At 56.7% G+C, this 19,283-nt stretch overlaps 1 protein-coding gene across 2 annotated transcripts; it reads right to left on the bottom strand.

Moving 5' to 3' along the window:
* Positions 1-1,788: 1,788 nt before the first annotated feature.
* LOC311633351 (orphan sodium- and chloride-dependent neurotransmitter transporter NTT5-like) lies at positions 1,789-18,913 on the bottom strand. 2 transcript variants are annotated; one of them, XM_084905944.1, is made up of 12 exons: positions 18,683-18,913; positions 13,645-14,118; positions 13,042-13,199; positions 12,739-12,865; positions 12,372-12,547; positions 10,775-10,885; positions 9,776-10,017; positions 8,517-8,703; positions 7,111-7,312; positions 6,052-6,211; positions 4,252-4,414; positions 1,789-2,101 (listed from the first exon to the last, which is right to left on the bottom strand). In XM_084905944.1, the coding sequence occupies exons 2-12, from the start codon at positions 14,060-14,062 to the stop codon at positions 1,847-1,849; spliced, it is 2,199 nt and encodes a 732-aa protein (XP_084762070.1). In that variant the 5' UTR covers positions 14,063-14,118; positions 18,683-18,913; the 3' UTR covers positions 1,789-1,846. The 2 variants fall into 2 exon arrangements, with proteins under 2 accessions (XP_084762070.1, XP_084762069.1); XM_084905943.1 differs by having other exon boundaries at positions 12,727-12,865.
* Positions 18,914-19,283: the final 370 nt, after the last annotated feature.

A 19,283-nucleotide genomic window follows, 5' to 3' on the forward strand; every position in this document is an offset into this window, starting at 1 on the left:
GCGCTGGGGAGTCTGGGTCCAGGGGAGGAGGGTGCTGGCGGGGACCAGCCGCCTGGGCGCTGAGAGGTCGGGAGTTGGGGGCCCCGACGGCTGCACCCCCTTTACCTGCCACCGCCGCCGCGCGGGTCCGAGGAGACCGGTTGCTCCGGGGGCACTCGCGGGGGGGGCGGGGGGGGGGCGCGAGGCCAGGCCCCGGCGGCCGGCTCCGGGGCCGAGCAGTCCGGGCTCCCGCCGCAGCAGGAAGGCGCTGCGGGCGACTCACCTGAGGATGCGGGACTCTGAGGTGCCCCCGCAGACCCCCGGCCCCGCCCCTGCCCCCCCCGCAGACCCCCGGCCCCTGCCCTATCCCCCCGCAGACCCCCAGCCCCTGCCCTATCCCCCCCGCAGACCCCCGGCCCCGCCCCTGCCCCCCAGCCCCGCCCCTACCGCCCCGCAGACCCCCGGCCCCGCCCCTGCCCCCCCCGCAGACCCCCGGCCCCGCCCCTGCCCCCCAGCCCCGCCCCTACCGCCCCGCAGACCCCCGGCCCCGCCCCTGCCCCCCCGCAGACCCCCCTGCAGACCCCCGGCCCCGCCCCTGCCCCCCTGCAGACCCCCGGCCCCGCCCCTGCCCAGGCCTTACCCCCCCGCAGACCCCCGGCCCCGCCCCTGCCCCCCTGCAGGCCCCCAGCCCAGCCCCGCCTCTGCCCCCATCATTCACTCGCCGGGCTCTTGGCCTGTCTCTCTGAAGGCAAAAGCGTGGGAGACTCGAGCAATGACGATGTTCATCGCCAACAGCCAGAAAAACTTGCCCGATCCAGGGGGAAAAGAGACTTGGGGTCCAGTTCATCAGCAATTCCTACACTTACCCCCCTAACGCCCCCTGGCCCGGCCCGGGAGCTCCCTGTGAAACACCGGGGGTGCCCTGGCCGGCGGTTAGAGCGTCAGCCTGGGGACTCAGGGTCTCGGTTCCCTGTCTGGCCCGGGGCACGTCCCCCACAGCTGCAGGCCGCCCAGCCCGGCGCCTGAGGCTGCTCTCTCCCGCCGCCCCTCCCTGCACTCTCTCCGGACGTCACTGGGGGGGTCCTCAGGGAGAATGAAAACAAAACAACAAAACAAAACAAAAACCAGCTCTTTCTCCACCGAGGTGCGCGCTCGCCTCTCCTCCGCCACGTCTTCCCACAAGACTCTCGGGATCGAGGTTCCGGCCGAGACACAAAGGCAGAGCCGGCCCGGCCCCCTGGGTCCGGATGAAACTGGCCATGAAATCAGGTACAACCCCAAGAGGGGACGGAGGAGGACCACGCTGGCCTGCGAGGAGTCACCCAGGAGAGAGGACTCCGTGTGCATGCTGGGTCCGGTGGCCTGCACCTTTAAGCGATTGAAAAGATGCTTCTGTCTGGACGGTGGGGGCATTTTAATTGGAAAATGAATGGACTTGTGATTTTGCTCTGTCGATTTCCCCATCTCCCTCCCCCCCCCCCACAATAGTAGGATGGTTCAGTAATAAATGTGTGAGATCTTTAAAAAACAAAACAAAACAAAAAACAGCTGAAACCGGTTGGCTCAGTGGTAGAGGTCCCGGGTTCGATTCCGGTCAAGGGCATGTGCCTTGGTTGCGGGCACATCCCTAGTGGGGGGGGGGTGCAAGAGGCAGCTGATCGATGTTTCTAGCTCTCTATTCCTCTCCCTTCCTCTCTGTAAAAAATCAATAAAATATTTTTAAAAAAAAAGAATATCAGGTCATCAAAATCCGATAGCTAACGTTTGATTATAAAAAACAAAACGGAACAAGCAGTGACAGGATGCCAGCCGAGCCCAGTCTTTATTTCGGAGGAACGCCCGCCGCCGGCGGAGAGCCGGCCCCCCGTTACCGGAACTTGCTCGTCTTCCTCTTGACCTGCGCGGGGGACAGCCGCAGGGGGGCCTTCTGGCTCTCCTCCTTGCCGTCGCCCTTGAAGAAGTCGGTGTCCGGGTGCTGCATGGCGCCCGGCGGCGGCGGCGGCGGCATCCGGTGGAGGAGGATGTAGGCGGCGCAGACGGGGATGGGCAGGATGGTGAGCGAGGTGAGCAGCCCCAGCACGGCCTTTCCCCACGCCGGGTAGCTCTGGAGCACTTCGTTGGACTGCGGGGAGAAGGGAGGACGGCTGAGGAGGCCCAGGGCACCCGAAGTCGGGGGCCGAAGGTGGGGGGTAGGTGCCGAAACCGGTGTGGCTCAGTGGATAGAGCGTCATCGGCCTGCGGACTGAAAGGTCCCGGGTTCGATTCCGGACAAGGGCGTGTACCTGGGTTGCGGGCACATCCCCAGTAGGGGGTGTGCAGGAGGCAGCTGGTCGATGTTCCTCTCTCATCGATGTTTCTAAGTCTCTATCCCTCTCCCTTCCTCTCTGTAAAAAATTAATAAAATATATTTTTTAAAACCTATATTAAAAAAAAAAGTGGGGGTAGGAGATGAACCAAGGCCAGAGACCGGATAACTGATCGCCAGGGAGTGAGGTGACTGGGTCCCGGAGACAAGCTGGGTTGGAAAGTCTGTCCCCACTGAGAGCTGAGACAGAGGGCTGGAGCCGGGAGGCCAGGACACAGGCTGTATTGGAGAGAAGAACAGAGAGCGAGGGCCGGGGCACACGCACTTTTTATTTTTAATTTTTTTAATTTTATTTATTTTTCACAGAGAGGGATAGAGAGTTAGAAACATCGATGAGAGAGAATCATCGATCAGCTGCCTCCTGCACACCCCCTACTGGGGATGTGCCCACAATCAAGGCACATGTCCCTGACCAGAATCGAACCCGGGACCCTCCAGTCCACAGCCCGACGCTCTATCCACTGAGCCAAACCGGTTTCGGCGACAAGCACTTTTTAAGGGGAGGAGAGGGGCCGGGGCTTAGGGCACTCAGCACACGCTGACTGGTGGTTTCCTGTAAGGCCTATGGTTAGGGACCTGGGGGCTTAGGAATGGGGGCTTAGGGCATTTGGCAGGTGCTGATGGGTGGTTCGGTGCTCAGTGTCCGGCTGCAGGTGGAGTTTACCTCCATCCATCAGTTGGAGGAGGGGAGGATCTATCACCCACTCCCTAGGAGGGGCAGGGGGTGTCTGGGGCCGGGGCGGGGGTGGGGCGGGGGGTGTCTGGGGCCGGGGCGGGGGGGTCTGGGGTCTGAGGCGGGGGGGTGGGGCGGGGGTGTGTCTGGGGTCTGGGGCGGGGGGGCGAGGGGGGTCTGGGGTCTGGGGCGGGGGGGTGGGGCGGGGGGGTGTCTGGGGTCTGGGGCGGGGGAGGTGTCTGAGGTCTGGGGCTGGGGGGGGCGGGGTGGTGTATGGGGTCTGGGGCGGGGGGGGGTGTCTGGGGTCTGGGGCGGGGGGGGGTGTCTGGGGTCTGGGGCGGGGGGTGTCTGGGGCCTGGGGGGGCGGGGGGCTGTCTGGGGTCTGGGGCGGGGGGGAGGGGTGTCTGGGGTCTGGGGCGGGGGGGGGGGTGTCTGGGGTCTGGGGCGGGGGGGTGTCTGGGGTCTGGGGCGGGGTGTCTGGGGTCTGGGGCCTGGGGGGGGCGGGGGGCTGTCTGGGGTCTGGGGCGGGTAGGAGGGGTGTCTGGGGTCTGGGGCCTGGGGGGGGGGCGGGGGGCTGTCTGGGGTCTGGGGCGGGGTGTCTGGGGTCTGGGGCCTGGGGGGGGCGGGGGGCTGTCTGGGGTCTGGGGCGGGGGGAGGGGTGTCTGGGTCTGGGGCGGGGGGGGGGTGTCTGGGGTCTGGGGTCTGGGGTCTGGGGGCGGGGTAGTGTCTGGGGTCTGGGGCGGGGGGTGTCTGGGGTCTGGGGTCTGGGGTCTGGGGCGGGGGGGGGTGTCTGGGGTCTGGGGCGGGGGGTGGCGGGGGGGGGTGTCTGTGATCTGGGGCGGGGGGGCGGGGTGTCTGGGGTCTGGGGTGGCGGGGGGGGGGTGTCTGGGATCTGGGGCGGGGGGGCGGGGTGTCTGGGGTCTGGGGCGGGGGGTGTCTGGGATCTGGGGCGGGGGGGCGGGGTGTCTGGGGTCTGGGGTGGGGGTGGCGGGGGGGGGTGTCTGGGATCTGGGGCGGGGGTCGGGGTGTCTGGGGTCTGGGGCGGGGGTGTCTGGGATCTGGGGCGGGGGGGGCGGGGTGTCTGGGGTCTGGGGTAGGGGTGGCGGGGGGGGGTGTCTGGGATCTGGGGGGGGGGGCGGGGTGTCTGGGGTCTGGGGCGGGGGGGTGTCTGGGGTCTGAGCCGGGGGGGGGTGGGGGGGGTGGGGGGGTGGGGGTGTCCTCGAGGCAGGCTCACGATGCTGGAGTTCCAGGCCACGTAGGTGATGGGCCTCTGGTACAGGTGGATGAGGATGATGACGAACAGGACCAGCAGCAGCAAGGGCGACACCAGGCTCCAGAGCCAGCGGTACACGGGGGAGATGGGGCGGCCCAGGATGATGATCAGGTCTGCGTGGAACCTGGGGGAAGGGCCGGGCGTTGGGCGGGCCCGGGGCCGCCCCCAGCTGTGGGGGAGGGGGAGGGCCAGCCGGGCCCCAGCAAGGCCCCTGCCCACGTCTTAGACCTTCCTGTCCGTCTCCACACCAGTCTCCCTCCCTCTAACCCACCCCTTTCCAGGCTCATTTCTGTCCCAGCCCCGGAATTAAAAAAAAAAAAAATTCCCCTTCAGGATGAAGCCAAGTTCCTAAATGTAGTTTCTTTTCTTTTTTCTCTTAAATATATTCTATTGATTTTTTAGAGAGAAAGAGAGAGTTAAAAACATGGATGAGAGATGAGAGAGAAACATCGATCAGCTGCCTCCTGCACACCCCACACTGGGGATGTGCCCACAACCAGGATACATGCCCTTGACTGGAATCGAACCCAGGACCTTTCAATCCACAGGCTGACGCTCTATCCATTGAGCCAAACCAGTTACGGCTGAATGTAGTTTCTTTATGCCCATGTGCCCTGCTATCTTTAGTACCCCTTTTTAAAAATATATATATTTTATTGATTTTTAAAATATATATTTTATTGATTTTTTTTTTTTTACAGAGAGGAAGAGAGAGGGATAGAGAGTTAGAAGCATTGACGAGAGAGAATCATTGATCAGCTGCCTCTTGCACCTCCCCCCCCACACACACACTGGGGACTCAAGGGTCCCAGGTTCAATTCCAGTCAAGGGCATGTACCTTGGTTGCGGGCACATCCCCGGAGGGGGGGGGGGTTTGCAGGAGGCAGCTGATCAATGTTTCTAGCTCTTTATCCCTCTCCCTTCCTCTCTATAAAAAAATCAATAAAATATATTTTAAAAAGTAAAATAAATAAATAAAAATAAAATTATTTTCGTTGCTACTTCATAACTGTAATTTGCTACTGTTACGAATAATAATGTAAATATCTGTGTTTTCTGATGGTCTTTGGCAACCCTGCTAGCGGTTCTCAGCCAGTGGGTCGCCGTCGGAAAACACAGATATTTGCATTAGGATTCATAACAGTAGCGAAATTGCAGTTATGAAGTAGCACCGAAAATGATTGTCCGGCTGAGGGTCACCACATGAGGGGCTGTGTGAAAGGGCCGGGGCGTCGGGAAGGCGGGGTTCCTGTCACCGTGCGGAGCCTGAGGGCTGCGTTTCTCTCTTTTTTAATTCCTTTTTATTTTTTTTTATTGATTTTATAGAGAGGAAGGGAGAGGAATAGAGCTAGAAACAGCGATGAGAGAGAAACATCCATCAGCTGCCTCCTGCACTCCCCCCACCGGGGATGTGCCCGCAACCAAGGCACATGCCCTTGACTGGAATCAAACCCAGGACCCCTCAGTCCGCAGGCCGCCGCTCTACCCACTGAGCCACACCGGCTTCGGCGGGCCTGCGTTTCCGGCGAGGCCGGGGCTGCTGCTCCTCAGAGAGGGCCACTGGGAGAAGCGCAGGCTCCCGTGCTCCAAGCGTGCGGGTCCCCGAGGCCCGGCTTCGGACCGTTCACCACTTTGTGCCTCCTCCGTCCTCTCCCCCAAACCAGCCCGTCCGCCTCCTCCCGCCCCGCGGGGCGCGGCCGGCCGGGCCCGGGATCGCGGGGGCGGGCGGGGGCCGGGGCGGGGGCCGGGGCTGGGCCTCACCGCCGGGCCCCGTAGATCCAGGCCATGGACACGTTCTCCACGATGAGGATGACGAAGAGGGGCAGCGACGCCCAGTAGTCGTCCAGCAGGTTCACGTAGTAGCTGCCCGAGGGCCGCACGAAGAAGAAGCTGCCCAGCGACATGGAGGTGCAGACGCCCACTGGGGGGGGACCGGACCGGTCAGGCCAGGGGTCCTGCGGGGATGAGCTGAGGGGTGCGGGGCGGGGGTGGGGATGGGCGTGGGGGTGGGGGCGGAGGTGGGGGTGGGGATGGGGTGGGGGTGGGGGCGGGGGTGGGGGTGGGGATGGGGTGGGGGTGGGGGCGGGGGTGGGGATGGGGGTGAGGTGGGGGCGGAGGTGGGGGTGGGGATGGGGTGGGGGTGGGAATGGGGGTGGGGGTGAGGGCGGAGGTGGGGGTGGGGATGGGGTGGGGGTGGGAATGGGGGTGGGGGTGAGGGCGGAGGTGGGGGTGGGGATGGGGTGGGGGTGGGGTGGGGGCTGAGGTGGGGGTGGGGATGGGGGTGAGGTGGGGGCGGAGGTGGGGGTGGGGATGGGGTGGGGGTGGGGGTGGGGGTGGGGGTGGGGTGGGGGTGGGGGCGGAGGTGGGGATGGGGATGGGGGTGAGGTGGGGGCGGAGGTGGGGGTGGGGATGGGGTGGGGGTGGGGGTGAGGGCGGAGGTGGGGGTGGGGATGGGGTGGGGGTGGGAATGGGGGTGGGGGTGAGGGCGGAGGTGGGGGTGGGGATGGGGTGGGGGTGGGAATGGGGGTGGGGGTGAGGGCGGAGGTGGGGGTGGGGATGGGGTGGGGGTGGGAATGGGGGTGGGGGTGAGGGCGGAGGTGGGGGTGGGGATGGGGTGGGGGTGGGAATGGGGGTGGGGGTGAGGGCGGAGGTGGGGGTGGGGATGGGGTGGGGGTGGGAATGGGGGTGGGGGTGAGGGCGGAGGTGGGGGTGGGGATGGGGTGGGGGTGGGGGCGGGGGTGGGGTGGGGGTGGGGGCGGGGCGGGGTGGGGATGGGGCCGGGGGCGGGGGCGGGGCGGGCCGGGGGCGGGGTCAGGGCACCTGTGAGCAGCGTGGAGTGCCGCCTGGTGAAGGCGAAGGTGTCCAGCAGCGGCGTGATGAGGCCCTGCATGATGCCCTGCATGGTGCTCAGCCCCGTGGCCACCAGGAACAGGAAGACGATGATGGCCCAGAAGGTGGACCCGGCAAACACGGCGACGATCTCGGTGAAGGCCACGAAGGCCACGCCGGGCCCCTCCATGACCTGCGAGTGGAAGGAAGGGGCGGGGGGGCGGGTGGTCAGAGGGCCCGTGGAGCCCCAACTCCGCTGCTGTCCCCCCCCCCACCCCCCAGCACTGTCCGTGACACTACAATGGACTTCCTCCTGCGACATCTGCTGCTCCAGCACCTCGGGTGTGAGCTCAACAGGTGCACGTGAACTTGGGTGCTCCGTGCGACAGAGCCTACCACGGCTGTGTCACCAAAGGAGGCCGCAGCCCCGACCGGTGTGGCCCAGTGGATAGAGCATCGGCCTGCGGACTGAAGGGTCCCAGGTTCCATTCCGGTCAAGGGCATGTATAATACCTTGGTTGCGGGCACATCCCCAGTAGGAGGTGTGCAGGAGGCAGCTGATCGATGTTTCTAGCTCTCTATCTCTCTCCCTTCCTCTCTGTTAAAAAAAAAAAAAAAAAAAAATCAATAAAATGTATATATTTTTAAGAAGTAAATTATGAATGCATAAATGAATGGAAAAACAAATCAATGCTTCTCTCTGTGAAAAATCAGTCAATAACTTTTTTTAAGAAAGAAGAAGAGCCGAAACTGGTTTGGCTGGTGGATAGAGCATGGGCCTGCGGACTGAAAGGTCCCAGGTTCGATTCCGGTCAAGGGCATGTACCTTGGTTGCGGGCACATCCCCAGTGGGGGGTGTGCAGGAGGCAGCTGATCAATGTTTCTAACTCTCTATCCCTGTCCCTTCCTCTCTGTAAAAAATCAATAAAAATTTAAAAAAAAAAAAAAAAAAAAAGAGCCAAAACCGGTTTGGCTCAGTGGTAGAGTGTCGGCCTGCGGACTGAAAGGTCCCAGGTTCGATTCCGGTCAAGGGCATGTACGTTGGTTGCGGGCACATCCCCGGTGGGGGGTGTGCAGGAGGCGGCTGCTCGATGTTTCTCTCTCATCGACGTTTCTGGCTCTCTATCCCTCTCTCCCTTCCTCTCTGTAAAAAAAATCAATAAAATATATTAAAAAAATAAATAAAATAAAATAAAATTAAATTAAATAAAGAGGCTGTGCACCTTGCTTGGTTGTCCAGGCTGCTGCTGGGAATTGCCTCCTGGGTTCTACAGACTCGGGAGGAGAGCTGGCGTGTCCGGTGCGCGGGGGGCGGGGGGGGGCGGGGGGGAGGGGGGAGGGACGGGGGCGGGGAGGGGGGAGGGGGACCGCCCCTCCCCCCGCCCGGCCTTGCCTACCTCCTTTAGCTGCTCGGACAGGTCGCAGTTGGACAGGTAGGGCAGGGCCACGATCCTGACGGGCTCGGGGAGGTTGCCGAACCACCTGGGGTAGGTGTAGCTCATGTGCTGGTACAGGCTCTCCGGGAGCCGCAGCTCGGGCGGCAGCACCCCGGCGGTGACCAGGTTCATGACCCTCTCCGCGTTCCTGGGGGCGGGGCGGCACCGGTGAGACCATCGGTGAGACCATCGGGGCCCCTAGGAGAGCGCCTCTCCGTCTCCCTCACGCTCTAGAGGAGGAGGGACGTCACTAGCGTGGTCTCTGCCTCCCTGAGGGCAGGGAGGACGGTCTGATTCCGACTGGCTCCGTTTCCAGAACCCAGCATACGGGGGGGTACACAGGAGGTGCTTTGTAAAGAGATGTCTGGCCCTGGCCGGTGTAGCTCAGTGGATAGAGCGTCGGCCTGCGGACTGAAGGGTCCTGGGTTCGATTCCGGTCAAGGGCAAGGGATTCCAGTAGGGGGTGTGCAGGAGGCAGCTGATGGATGTTTCTCTCTCATCGATGTTTTTAACTATTCCTCTCTGTAAAAATCAATAGTGTGTATATATATATATATATATATATATATATATATATATATATATATATATATTAAAAGAAATGTGTGATATGCATTTTGAAATGAATGCCATGGGATATGAAAGTCAGGAATAGGCAGGGGACATATGTAATCCTTTTAACAATAAGGAATTATTTTCTTAAAAAAGAAAATAGGGCCCTAGCTAGTTTGGCTTCACGGATAGAGTGTCGTCGCCTGCGGACTGAAGGGTCCCGGGTTCGATTCCCGGCCAAGGGCCGATGCCTGGATTGGGGGCTTGGTCCCCAGTAGGGGGCGTGCAGGAGGCAGCCAATCAACGATTCTCTCTCATCATTGATGTTTCTCTCTCTCTCTCTCTCTCTCCCTCTCCCTTCCCCTCTGAAATCCATAAAAATATATTTTAGAAAAAGAAAATAGGCCATGGGGGTTTGTGCTGTTTTTTTTTTTTTTTTTTTTTTTGTCTCCTGGTTCAGTTGAAGGCATCCCCTCAGTCTCCCCTGGCAGACACACCTTTGAAAACATCCGCGTTTGGGGTTTTCTTCGTTTAGAGAGACTCAGTGTTTGTAAAGCTTAGGGCGCTCCATTGTGAGGGACCTGCGCTGACCGAGCCAGCGTCCCTGAGGGACGGGCCGGCCGGGAGTCCCTGTGCTGTCGCTAAGGCTCGGGTCCGGGGCTGCTCACTTCACGTAGCACTTCTCGCTGTTCTCCGTGGCCAGGTAGCCCATCGTGGCGAACACGAACAGCGTGGCCGTCACCGAGATGAGCAGGTTGAGGAAGGCCACGGCCGAGGCGTCCATGATGCAGTTGTTGGAGCGAGGGATGTACGAGCTGATGGCGGTGAAGCAGCCGAAGCCCGAGCCCATGGACAGGAAGAGGTGGTTCCCCGTGCGGCGCCACACGTCCACCGAGTACAGGGCTGGCACCTGGGGGAGGGGGGAAGCGTGCGTGGGCGGGGCCCGGGGGGGGGGGGGGGCTGGCCCAGGCTGCACCGTCCTGGTACCCATCCCGGTACCCATCCCGGTACCCGCCCCGGGGTCAGAGGGCTAAGTGGGGAGAGGGGGAGAATTGCCAGGAACAAATGAGTTTCACTAAAAGAGAGATGTTGGCCGAAACCGGTGTGGCTCAGTGGATAGAGCGTCGGCCTGCGGACCGAAAGGTCCCAGGTTCGATTCCAGTCAAGGGCATGTACCTGGGTTGCGGGCACATCCCCGGTAGGGGGTGTGCAAGAGACAGCTGATCGATGTTTCTCTCTCATCGATGTTTCTAATTATCTCTCTCCCTTCCTCTCTGTAAAAAAAATCAATAAAATATATTTTTAAAAAAGAGAGAGAGAGAGATGTTGACAGGAAGCCAGGAAGGCTGGTCAACAACCTTCATTGCTCTCACCACTCACCCTTGAGTGGAGACATGGTTAGCTGAAGCAGCCTCCATCTGTCTGTCCGTGTAAGCTTCTGTGATTTCCTGCCCAAGGGCTGCATGTAAATCTGTTTACCTTGCCTAAGAGGTTTTCCCCAGAGCCTCCATAAAAGGGACGGCAGGGCCACTGGAGTTGGACTGCCGCCTGGCCCCCATGTCGCCACATTGAGTTTGTGTGCGGCCCTTCTCCAGAACCCGAACCCCGAATTGGATCCCTGTCCACGCGGGGCGTGAAAGAGATCCCCACAGGGAAGCACACCTCACCTGGGCGGCCAGCAGGCTCCTGATCCCAAAGTCCGCTCCCTTCAGCATGAGGCTCCGGATGAGGACGCAGACAAAGATGATGTAGGGGAGGAGCACGGAGACATACAGCATCTGGGTAGGAAGTATGAGTCTTTTTGTTTTTAATTTTTTAAAATTTAATTTAATTTAATTAAATTTATTTATTTATTTTAAATATATTTTATTGATTTTGTACAGAGAGGAAGGGAGAGAGATAGAGAGTTAGAAACATCGATGAGAGAGAGTCATCAATCAGCTGCCTCTTGCACACCCCCTACTGGGGATATGCCCGCAACCAAGGTACATGCCCTTGACCGGAATCGAACCTGGGACCCTTCAGTCCCCAAGCCGACGCTCTATCCATTGAGCCAAACCGGTCTCGGCTAATTTTTTTTAATTTTATATATTTTATTGATTTTTTACAGAGAGGAAGGGAGAGGGATACAGAGTAGAGAGTTAGAAACATCGGTGAGAGAGACAGTCATCCATCAGCTGCCTCTTGCAAGCTCCCTACTGGGGATGTGCCCTCAACCAAGGTACATGCCCTTGACCAGAATGGAACCCGGGACCTTTCAGTCCGCGGGCTGATGCTCTATCCACTGAGCCAAACCGGTTTCGGCCAGAAGTATGAGTCTTTTTTTTTTTTTAATATTTTTTTAATATATTTTATTGATTTTGTACAGAGAGGAAGGGAGAGGGATACAGAGTAGAGAGTTAGAAACATCGATGAGAGAGAGAGAGTCATCGATCAACTGCCTCATGCACACACCCTACCGGGGATATGCCCGCAACCAAGGTACATGCCCTTGACCAGAATCGAACCCGGGACCCTTCAGTCTCCAAGCCGACGCTCTAGCCACTGAGCCAAACCGGTTTCGGCCAGAAGTATGAGTCTTTGAAGAAAGTTCAGCAAAGGCAAAGGTTGGGATAGTAGGACCAAAACCATTGGGAATCAGAGGTCAGAGGAGGAGAAACGAGAAGTCTGGAGTGGGCTGGTGTGGCTCAGTGGCTAGAACATCAACCCGCAGACTGAAGGCTCACGGGCCAGATTCCCCAGTCAAGGGCACATACCTTGGTTACAGGTTCAATCCCGGCCCTGGTCGGGGGCGGAGGGGGGGGCGGGGGAAGGAGCAGGAGGCCAGGCATCGATGTGTCTCTCTCACACATTGATGTTTCTCTCTTTCCGTCTCTCTTCTCTCTCCTTCCCCTTCCACGCTCTCTAAAAATCATTGGGGAAAATATCCTTTAAAAAAGCTGTGGGACACCGGGACCAGTTTGGCTCAGTGGATAGAGCATCGGCCTGCAGACTGAAGGGTCCCAGGTTCGATTCCGGTCAAGGGTATGTGCCTTGGTTGCGGGCGCATCCCCAGTGGGGGGTGTGCAGGAGGCAGCTGATCAATGATCCACTCTCGTCATTGATGTTTCTCTCTCTCTCATCCTCTCCCTTCTTCTCTGAAATCAATAAGAACATTTTTTTTTTTTTTAAAGAAGTTGGGGACCTACAGGCATCAGGCTGGGAGAATACAGGGTCTCCGGTAGAAAGGAGACCATCAGAGGAGTCAGTTAGAAGGTAGCTCACCTTCCCAGTGGACTTGAGCCCTTTGACCAGAGAGATGCAGATAATTAACCAGGCCACCAGGAGAGAGATGCAGAGGTGCGTGACCGGGAGCCCGCCCAGCTCGATCTCATCCGTGGTCCGCAGCACCTGCCGGTACCAGAAGTACGTGGTGGACGCCGTCCGGGAACATTCGGGATCTGAGGGGAACGTGGCCATGGAGGAAACTGCAAGCACAGGCACCTCCCCTTCTTTTCCTCCACCCGCTCCTTCCCGTCCCAGGTCATCGTCCATCTGCGTGTCCATCTCTCTCAGCGACCTTCTTCTTCCTTCATCCCCCTTTCCTCTGCTCAGCCCTCCCCACTCGCCCTTTGCTCACCTCCCTTCTCACCGAAAGAGCTGGAGTTGTTCAGAAAGGGGCACATGGCCCACGGCAGTGGAGACTGGAAAGACTGGACCAGATAGTAGAGACTCCAAGCCATGAGCACGCTGTAGTACAGGCCCACGACGAAGCACACCTAGGGACCGTGAAGGATTCTGGAGGCGGGGGAGGAGAGGCGGGCCAGCAGGAGGGAGGGAATTTGACAGAGGATCGGGGAACTGGAGGAGGTGAAATCACGGGGCCCGCTCCGGGACGAGGGTGGGGAGAGGGTTCGGCGTGAAGGGCAGGCCTGGGCAGCCCAGGGCTCCTCACCATGAAGCTGCTGTACCCCACACCACTGCACCAGGGCGTCATGTTCTTCCACACGCCGATGCTGCCCTGATGTAACCTCTGACCGAGCGCTATCTCCATCACCAGGAGAGGGACTCCGACCAGGGCCAGCATGAAGATGTAGATGATGATGAAGCTCCCTGCGCAGGAGATTCGGAAGGGTCTCTGAGGACCATCTGTGGCGTGTGTTTGAGCCCCTGGACTTTTTGGGGAGCCCAGGAGAGCACATTCCCTATCAGGGCCAAGGGCATCGGGCTTCATCTATCTCCACATCCCTCGCAGCCCCAGGGGTCCAGGCCCTTATCCCCCAGGTCCTGGAAGACCCAGAGACCTCGTTTCTACCCCGACTCCTGACCCGGATCTCCACACACCCCCCCCCCCCCCCCGCCCCTGATGGACCCAAAGCATTCCGATATCCCGCTCTCGCCCTCCGGAGGTTCTGTGTATTCACGTGCTTGGCTCTTGCCTCATGCAGGACCCCAAATCCTCACCCCCTATGTATCTCAGAGACCCCAGAGAAGCCAGAACAAGCCTCTGGCTCCGTGACCCTTCCTGGGTTCAAGACCCCTCCCCCCCCAGGCTTACCACCTCCGTTGTGAAGACACAGATAAGGGAAGCGCCAGATGGTGCTCAGCCCCACAGAGTAGCCCACCTGGGCCAGGAAGTACTCCGCCTTATTGGCCCAGGATGGTCGGCTCGAGAGGCAATCGTCCTTCGGCTCATCTCTGTATATGGCCTCCAGGGTTCTCTCGAGCTCCTCGTCAAGCCCGTGTAGACTCTGTTCCTCTATGGTCAGTTCCTCGGCAGGCAGCGCCAAGGTGTTTTTGATCAGGGGAGCGTGTTTGATCGGGGGAGCGTGTTTGATCGGGGGAGCGTGTTCCATCGGGGGAGCTGACGTGGTAGCCCTCTCGGCCTTGGAATTGGAAGATGTGGCGAAATCGGGAGACTGAGACATCCGGGCTTTCTCCTCCTGGGGCTCTGTGTTTCTGAGGACGCTCGTCATTCTGAGGAGGCTCTAGTTCCCGCTTCTGCAAGGATGGGGCCTCCTTCCTTCTTGACCTTAAGAACATCAAGAACTTTAAAAGTTCGCCGCATGAGTTAAGGGAAGACAAGACTCATCTTACAAAAACCCTGAGACTTGCCTGGCTGGCGTAGCTTAGTGGTTGAGCGTCGACCTATGAACCAAGAGGTCACGGTTCGATTCCCGGTCACGATACACGCCCGGGTGGCGGGCTTGATACCAGTGTGGGGTGTACAGGAGGCAGCCGATCAATGATTCTCTCTCTCATCACTGATGTTTCTCTCTATCTCCCTTCCTCTCTGAAATCAATAAAAATATGTATTTTTTAAAGAAAGGATTACAAGAGAGGACTATGAACAATTATACACCAAAAAAACGCAGACAATCTAAATAAAATGGAAAACTCATAGAAACAGAAAATTTACCAAGACTAAATCACAAAGAAATAGCAAATCTGACTCAACATACTAGGCAGGAGACTAAATCAGTAATTTAAAAAATCTCTGTGCCCCCTCTCCCCCCCAAAAAATATCTCCTAATAAATAAAAGCCCTGGACCTAATGGCTTCACTGAATAACAAACAGTTAAAGAGAGACTAGTATCCATTTTCTTCAAACTTTTATCAAAAATTAAGGAGGAGGGGGAGAAACCAAGATGGCAGCATAGGTAAACGCCTAACTGCAGCCTCACACAACAATTTCAAAGAAAATACAACTAAAATACAAAATGGACATTATCCAGAACTACAGGAAAACTGAGTGACTGGAAATTCTACAACTAGAAGGAAAGAGAAAATCAGAAGGAAAATCAGAGGAACTGTAAAAGCCTAAAGTACGGAGACACAGTGCACTCGGGGAGAGGAAGGAGCCAAAGAGGAGGGGGAGGCTGAGTGCCTGAATGGCGTTCCCTAGCGGGAAGTAGATAAAAGCTCCAGACTGTGCTGAACCCCAGCTCCGACAGCACTGAACCCCAGTTCTGGGTGAGACCCTGGGGAACCATGCTCATACGGAGGGAGTCTGGGCTGTAAGGCGGAAACTCAGAGGAGCAGCGGAAGGCAGTCCCAGAGGCGTGCACATTGCGCACAGAGGACAGACTGTTGACTCTGCTGCTGGATTGCCCTAGCGGGAAGGAGACAAAAGCTCCAGACTGCTCTGAACCCCACTTCCAACCGCACTGAACCCCAGTTTTGGGCTCATTGGGGGAGAGCCTAGACTGTTTGGTGGAGGGTGAAACTCGAGGGCACCTTTCTCTCAAAGGTGCTTGCAGCCAGTACTGAGGAACACTGAGGAACACTGAGACTCAGGAACCTCATGGGCAGGGCTGACGAGAAGCCAAGGCTGTAGGCTCCACCCTGAAACTCTGCCCCATCCAAGCTGAGCACAGAGGCTTTTACAATTTTCCAAGTCTAGTCGAATAAGGCTGTCTGCTGGCATTGGCACAGGTGATCCTCACAGCCAATTGGCCTGGTGGTCAGTTCCACCCAGTGATACCAACAACAATCAAGACTTAAATACAACAAGGCTGTACACACAGTCCACAAAAGGGGGCACCAAGAGTGTCCACCTCAGGTAACTGGGAGACTGACCCACTGAACCATATAGGACACCTTAGCACACAAAGCCACCCTACCAACTCAGGGAAGCTGTGAAAATGCCGAGACAAGGAAACAGATCACAAAAGAAAGAAATGGAGGACAAAAAGCGACTGGATATAGAGTTCAAAACCACGCTTATAAGGTTTTTCAAGAATTTCCTAGAAAAGGCCGATAAAATAAACGAGACCTATGAGGATCTGAAAAGGGATTAACTAGAAATAAAAAGGGATCAACTAGAAATAAAGAATACATTCTCTGAAATAAAAAATATTATACAGTCTTAAAAACAGAATGGAAGATTGCAAGAATCAAGTCAAGATTTGAAATATAAAGAGCCAGAAGACACTCCTCCACAGAAGCAAGAAGACAAAAGAATCCAGAAAGTTGAAGATTGCATAAGAAACCTCTGGGACAACTTCAAGCGAACCAACATCAGAATTATGGGGGTTGCAGAAGAAGAGAGAGAGCAAAATACCGAAAACATACTGGAAAAAATAGTGACAGAAAACTAACCCCACCTGGTGAAAGAATTAGACTTACAAGTCCAGGAAGCACACAGAACCCCAAACAAAAGGAATCCAAAGAAGACCACACCAAGACACATCATAATTAAAATTCCAAGAGCAAAAGACAAAGAGAGAATATTAAAAGCAGCAAGAGAAAAGCAGGTAGTTACCTATAAAGGAGCACCCATACGATTGTCAGCTGATTTCTCAACAGAAACCATGCAGATCAGACGGGAATGGCAAGAAATATTCAAGGTGATGAATAGCAAGAACCTACAGCCAAAAATACTATACCCAGCAAAGCTATCACTCAGAATCGAAGGCCAGATAAAGAGCTTCACAAATAAAAAAAAAGCTAAAGGAGTTCATCACCACCAAACCAGAATTATATGTATTGCTGAAGGGGGTTCTTTAGGAAGAGGAAGAGAATAAAGATAAAAATTATGAACAACAAGTTCACTATCAACAAGTGAATCTAAAAACCAAGAGAATTAAAAAATCTGATGAACAATATTAACTGGTGAATATAATAGAATCAGCGATATGGAAGGGGAGTGAACTGACGATTCTCGGGGAAAAGGGAAGAGGGGGATGTGGAAGAGACTGAACATAAACTGTGCACCTATGGATAAGGACAATGGGGGGTGGGGAAAGGGCAGAGTGAGGGGTGGGAACCTGGTGGAGGGGAGCAATGGAGGGGGGAAAAATGAGGAACGTTTGTAATAATATGAACAATAAAGATTTATTTTTTTAAAAAGAAAAAAAAATTTTTAAAAATTAAGGAGGAGGAAACACTTTCTAAGCCAGCATTACCCCGATAGAAAAGCCAAAGAAAACTGCAGACCAATCTCCCTGATAAATATAGACGCAAAAACCCAAAGCAAAATACTGGCAAACTAAATTCAGCAGCCTATTAAAAGGATAATACACCATGACAACGTGGGATTTATGTCTGAAACACAGGATGATTCAACAGATGAAAATGTACCAATGTAATATAACTATCTATGTACACCCAGTGGCCAGATTATTATGATCTTTGAATACATAACAATCTGGCCACGCAGTGTCTATCCTATATAATAAAAGACTAATATGCAAACTGTTCCCTAGACCAGGAGTTCAACCAGCAGGCAGGCTGGTCAACCGCCCATATCCCCTTCCCCTGGCCAGACTCCACCCATGCATGAATTCATGCACCGGGCCTCAAATAAATAAATAAATACACACACACACACACACACACACACACACACACACACTGCGGTTTGGGCCCAATCCCTGCAGGTCAGGCTGAGGAACCCCACCTGCTGGAGGGACCCTGCTGACTCTGCCGACGCCCTTCCGGCCTGGGCACCACCCCGAGGACAGCCCGCTGGGGAAGGACCATGGAGGTTGGCTCCAGGGAGTGTCTAGCCCTCCTCACCCAGTCCCACCCCACCAGCCACCTCCTAATCAACTTCCTTCGCACGTGCACAAATCTGTGCACTGGTCCTTTAAGTGTTAACAGAATGAAGGGTTAAAATAATCTAAATAGATGCGTAAAAAGGATTTGACAAAATCCAACATGCTCTCGTGATAAACACACTCAACAAGAGTGAATGAAAGGAAACTACCTCAACATCATAGAAGCCATCTATGGAAACCCATAGCAGTTTTATTTTTTAAATATATATATATATATATATATATATATATATATATATATATATAGACTTCAGAGAAAAAGGGAGGGGGGATAGAAACATCAATGATAAGAGAGAATCCTTCTGTCTATCAAGGCCAGAAACTTCTTTTTAAAAAAATATATTTTATTGATTTTGTACAGAGAAGAAGGGAGAGAGATAGAGAGCTAGACATATCCATGAGAGAGAGTCATCGATCAGCTGCCTCTTGCACACCCCCTACTGGAGATATGCCCGCAACCAAGGTACATGCCCTTGACCAGAATCGAACCCGGGACCCTTCAGTCCCCAAGCCGACGCTCTATCCATTGAGCCAAACCGGTCTTGGCAAGGCCAGAAACTTCTAACAGCGGTCCGGAAGATGACTTGCTCAGACACAAGGGGCCCAGAAACCGCACTGTCTGCGGTGAGGACCCTGGACCTGTGTGAAGTACCGGTGATAGAAACCAGTCTTCCGCGGTAATCAGTACAGCAAAGTGGGGTGCTCCCCATTTAAACAACCCGAGGGGCCTTCCGCCAGCGGCTGCAGAAGAGAGATCTAGAGGAGGAGGAGGAGGAGGAGGAGGAGGAGGAGGAGGAGGAGGAGGAGGAGGAGGAGGGCACACATCAATCAAGATCTTGGTTCCGCTCCCATCGGTTTATCCGGTAAGCCCCCGCTTGTCAGTGCCTCTCCCACGGCTCTCCTCCCGGAGCTGGGCGGGGAGGCCGGGGGGCGGGAGGAGGACGGACACCTGGGCTCCCAAGAGGAAGGAGCCTTTAACTCGGGCCATTTGATCGTGAGGAGGTGCCTGTGTCCGCCCGCCCATTCCCGCCTTACCTGACTCAATAGCAGGAGTCCTCAGGGGGCAGATCGTTTGGATGGGGGCGGGGGCGGGCGGGGGCGGGGCCATCAGGCTCGGGAGCCAATGGGGCGGAGGGGGAGGAGCACGGCGCCCCGCCCTCCCCTCCTCGAGCCGGAGGGAGGAGGGACGCGGCGGAACTGCTGGGGTCCGCAGACGTTGGGGGCGTCCCTGCTCTTCCCATTCACCGCCCCCGCCCCTAGGGTTCCGCCCGCCAACGAATGGTCAGGAAGGTCTGCTTTTCCTGCCTTCGTCACGGGGACACGGGCGGAGATGGTCTCCCCGGGGGAGCTGAGCAAGCCGCAATCTTGGAGTTTCTGGAGCATCAAATCCTAAAGGAAACCTTGGATCTTCGGGAATCCCAACCACCTCTCCCCACAAGCCCCCGCGCCCAGCCACTGGCTGACTTCTCCTCCTCCTCCTCCCCCTCCTCCTCCTCCTCCTCCTCCTCCTCCTCCTCCTCCTCCTCCTCCTCCTTCTCCTCCTCCTTCTCATCCTCCTCCTCCTCTTGGCTCCGCTGTGGACTCAACCGCTCCTACAAGTTCCCCGAGACCCACTCAGCTCTCAGCCACTAAGTAA

The sequence above is a fragment of the Pipistrellus hanaki genome (assembly GCF_964339955.1).
Source record: "Pipistrellus hanaki genome assembly, chromosome: 15".
NCBI classification, from domain to species: Eukaryota; Metazoa; Chordata; class Mammalia; order Chiroptera; family Vespertilionidae; genus Pipistrellus; species Pipistrellus hanaki.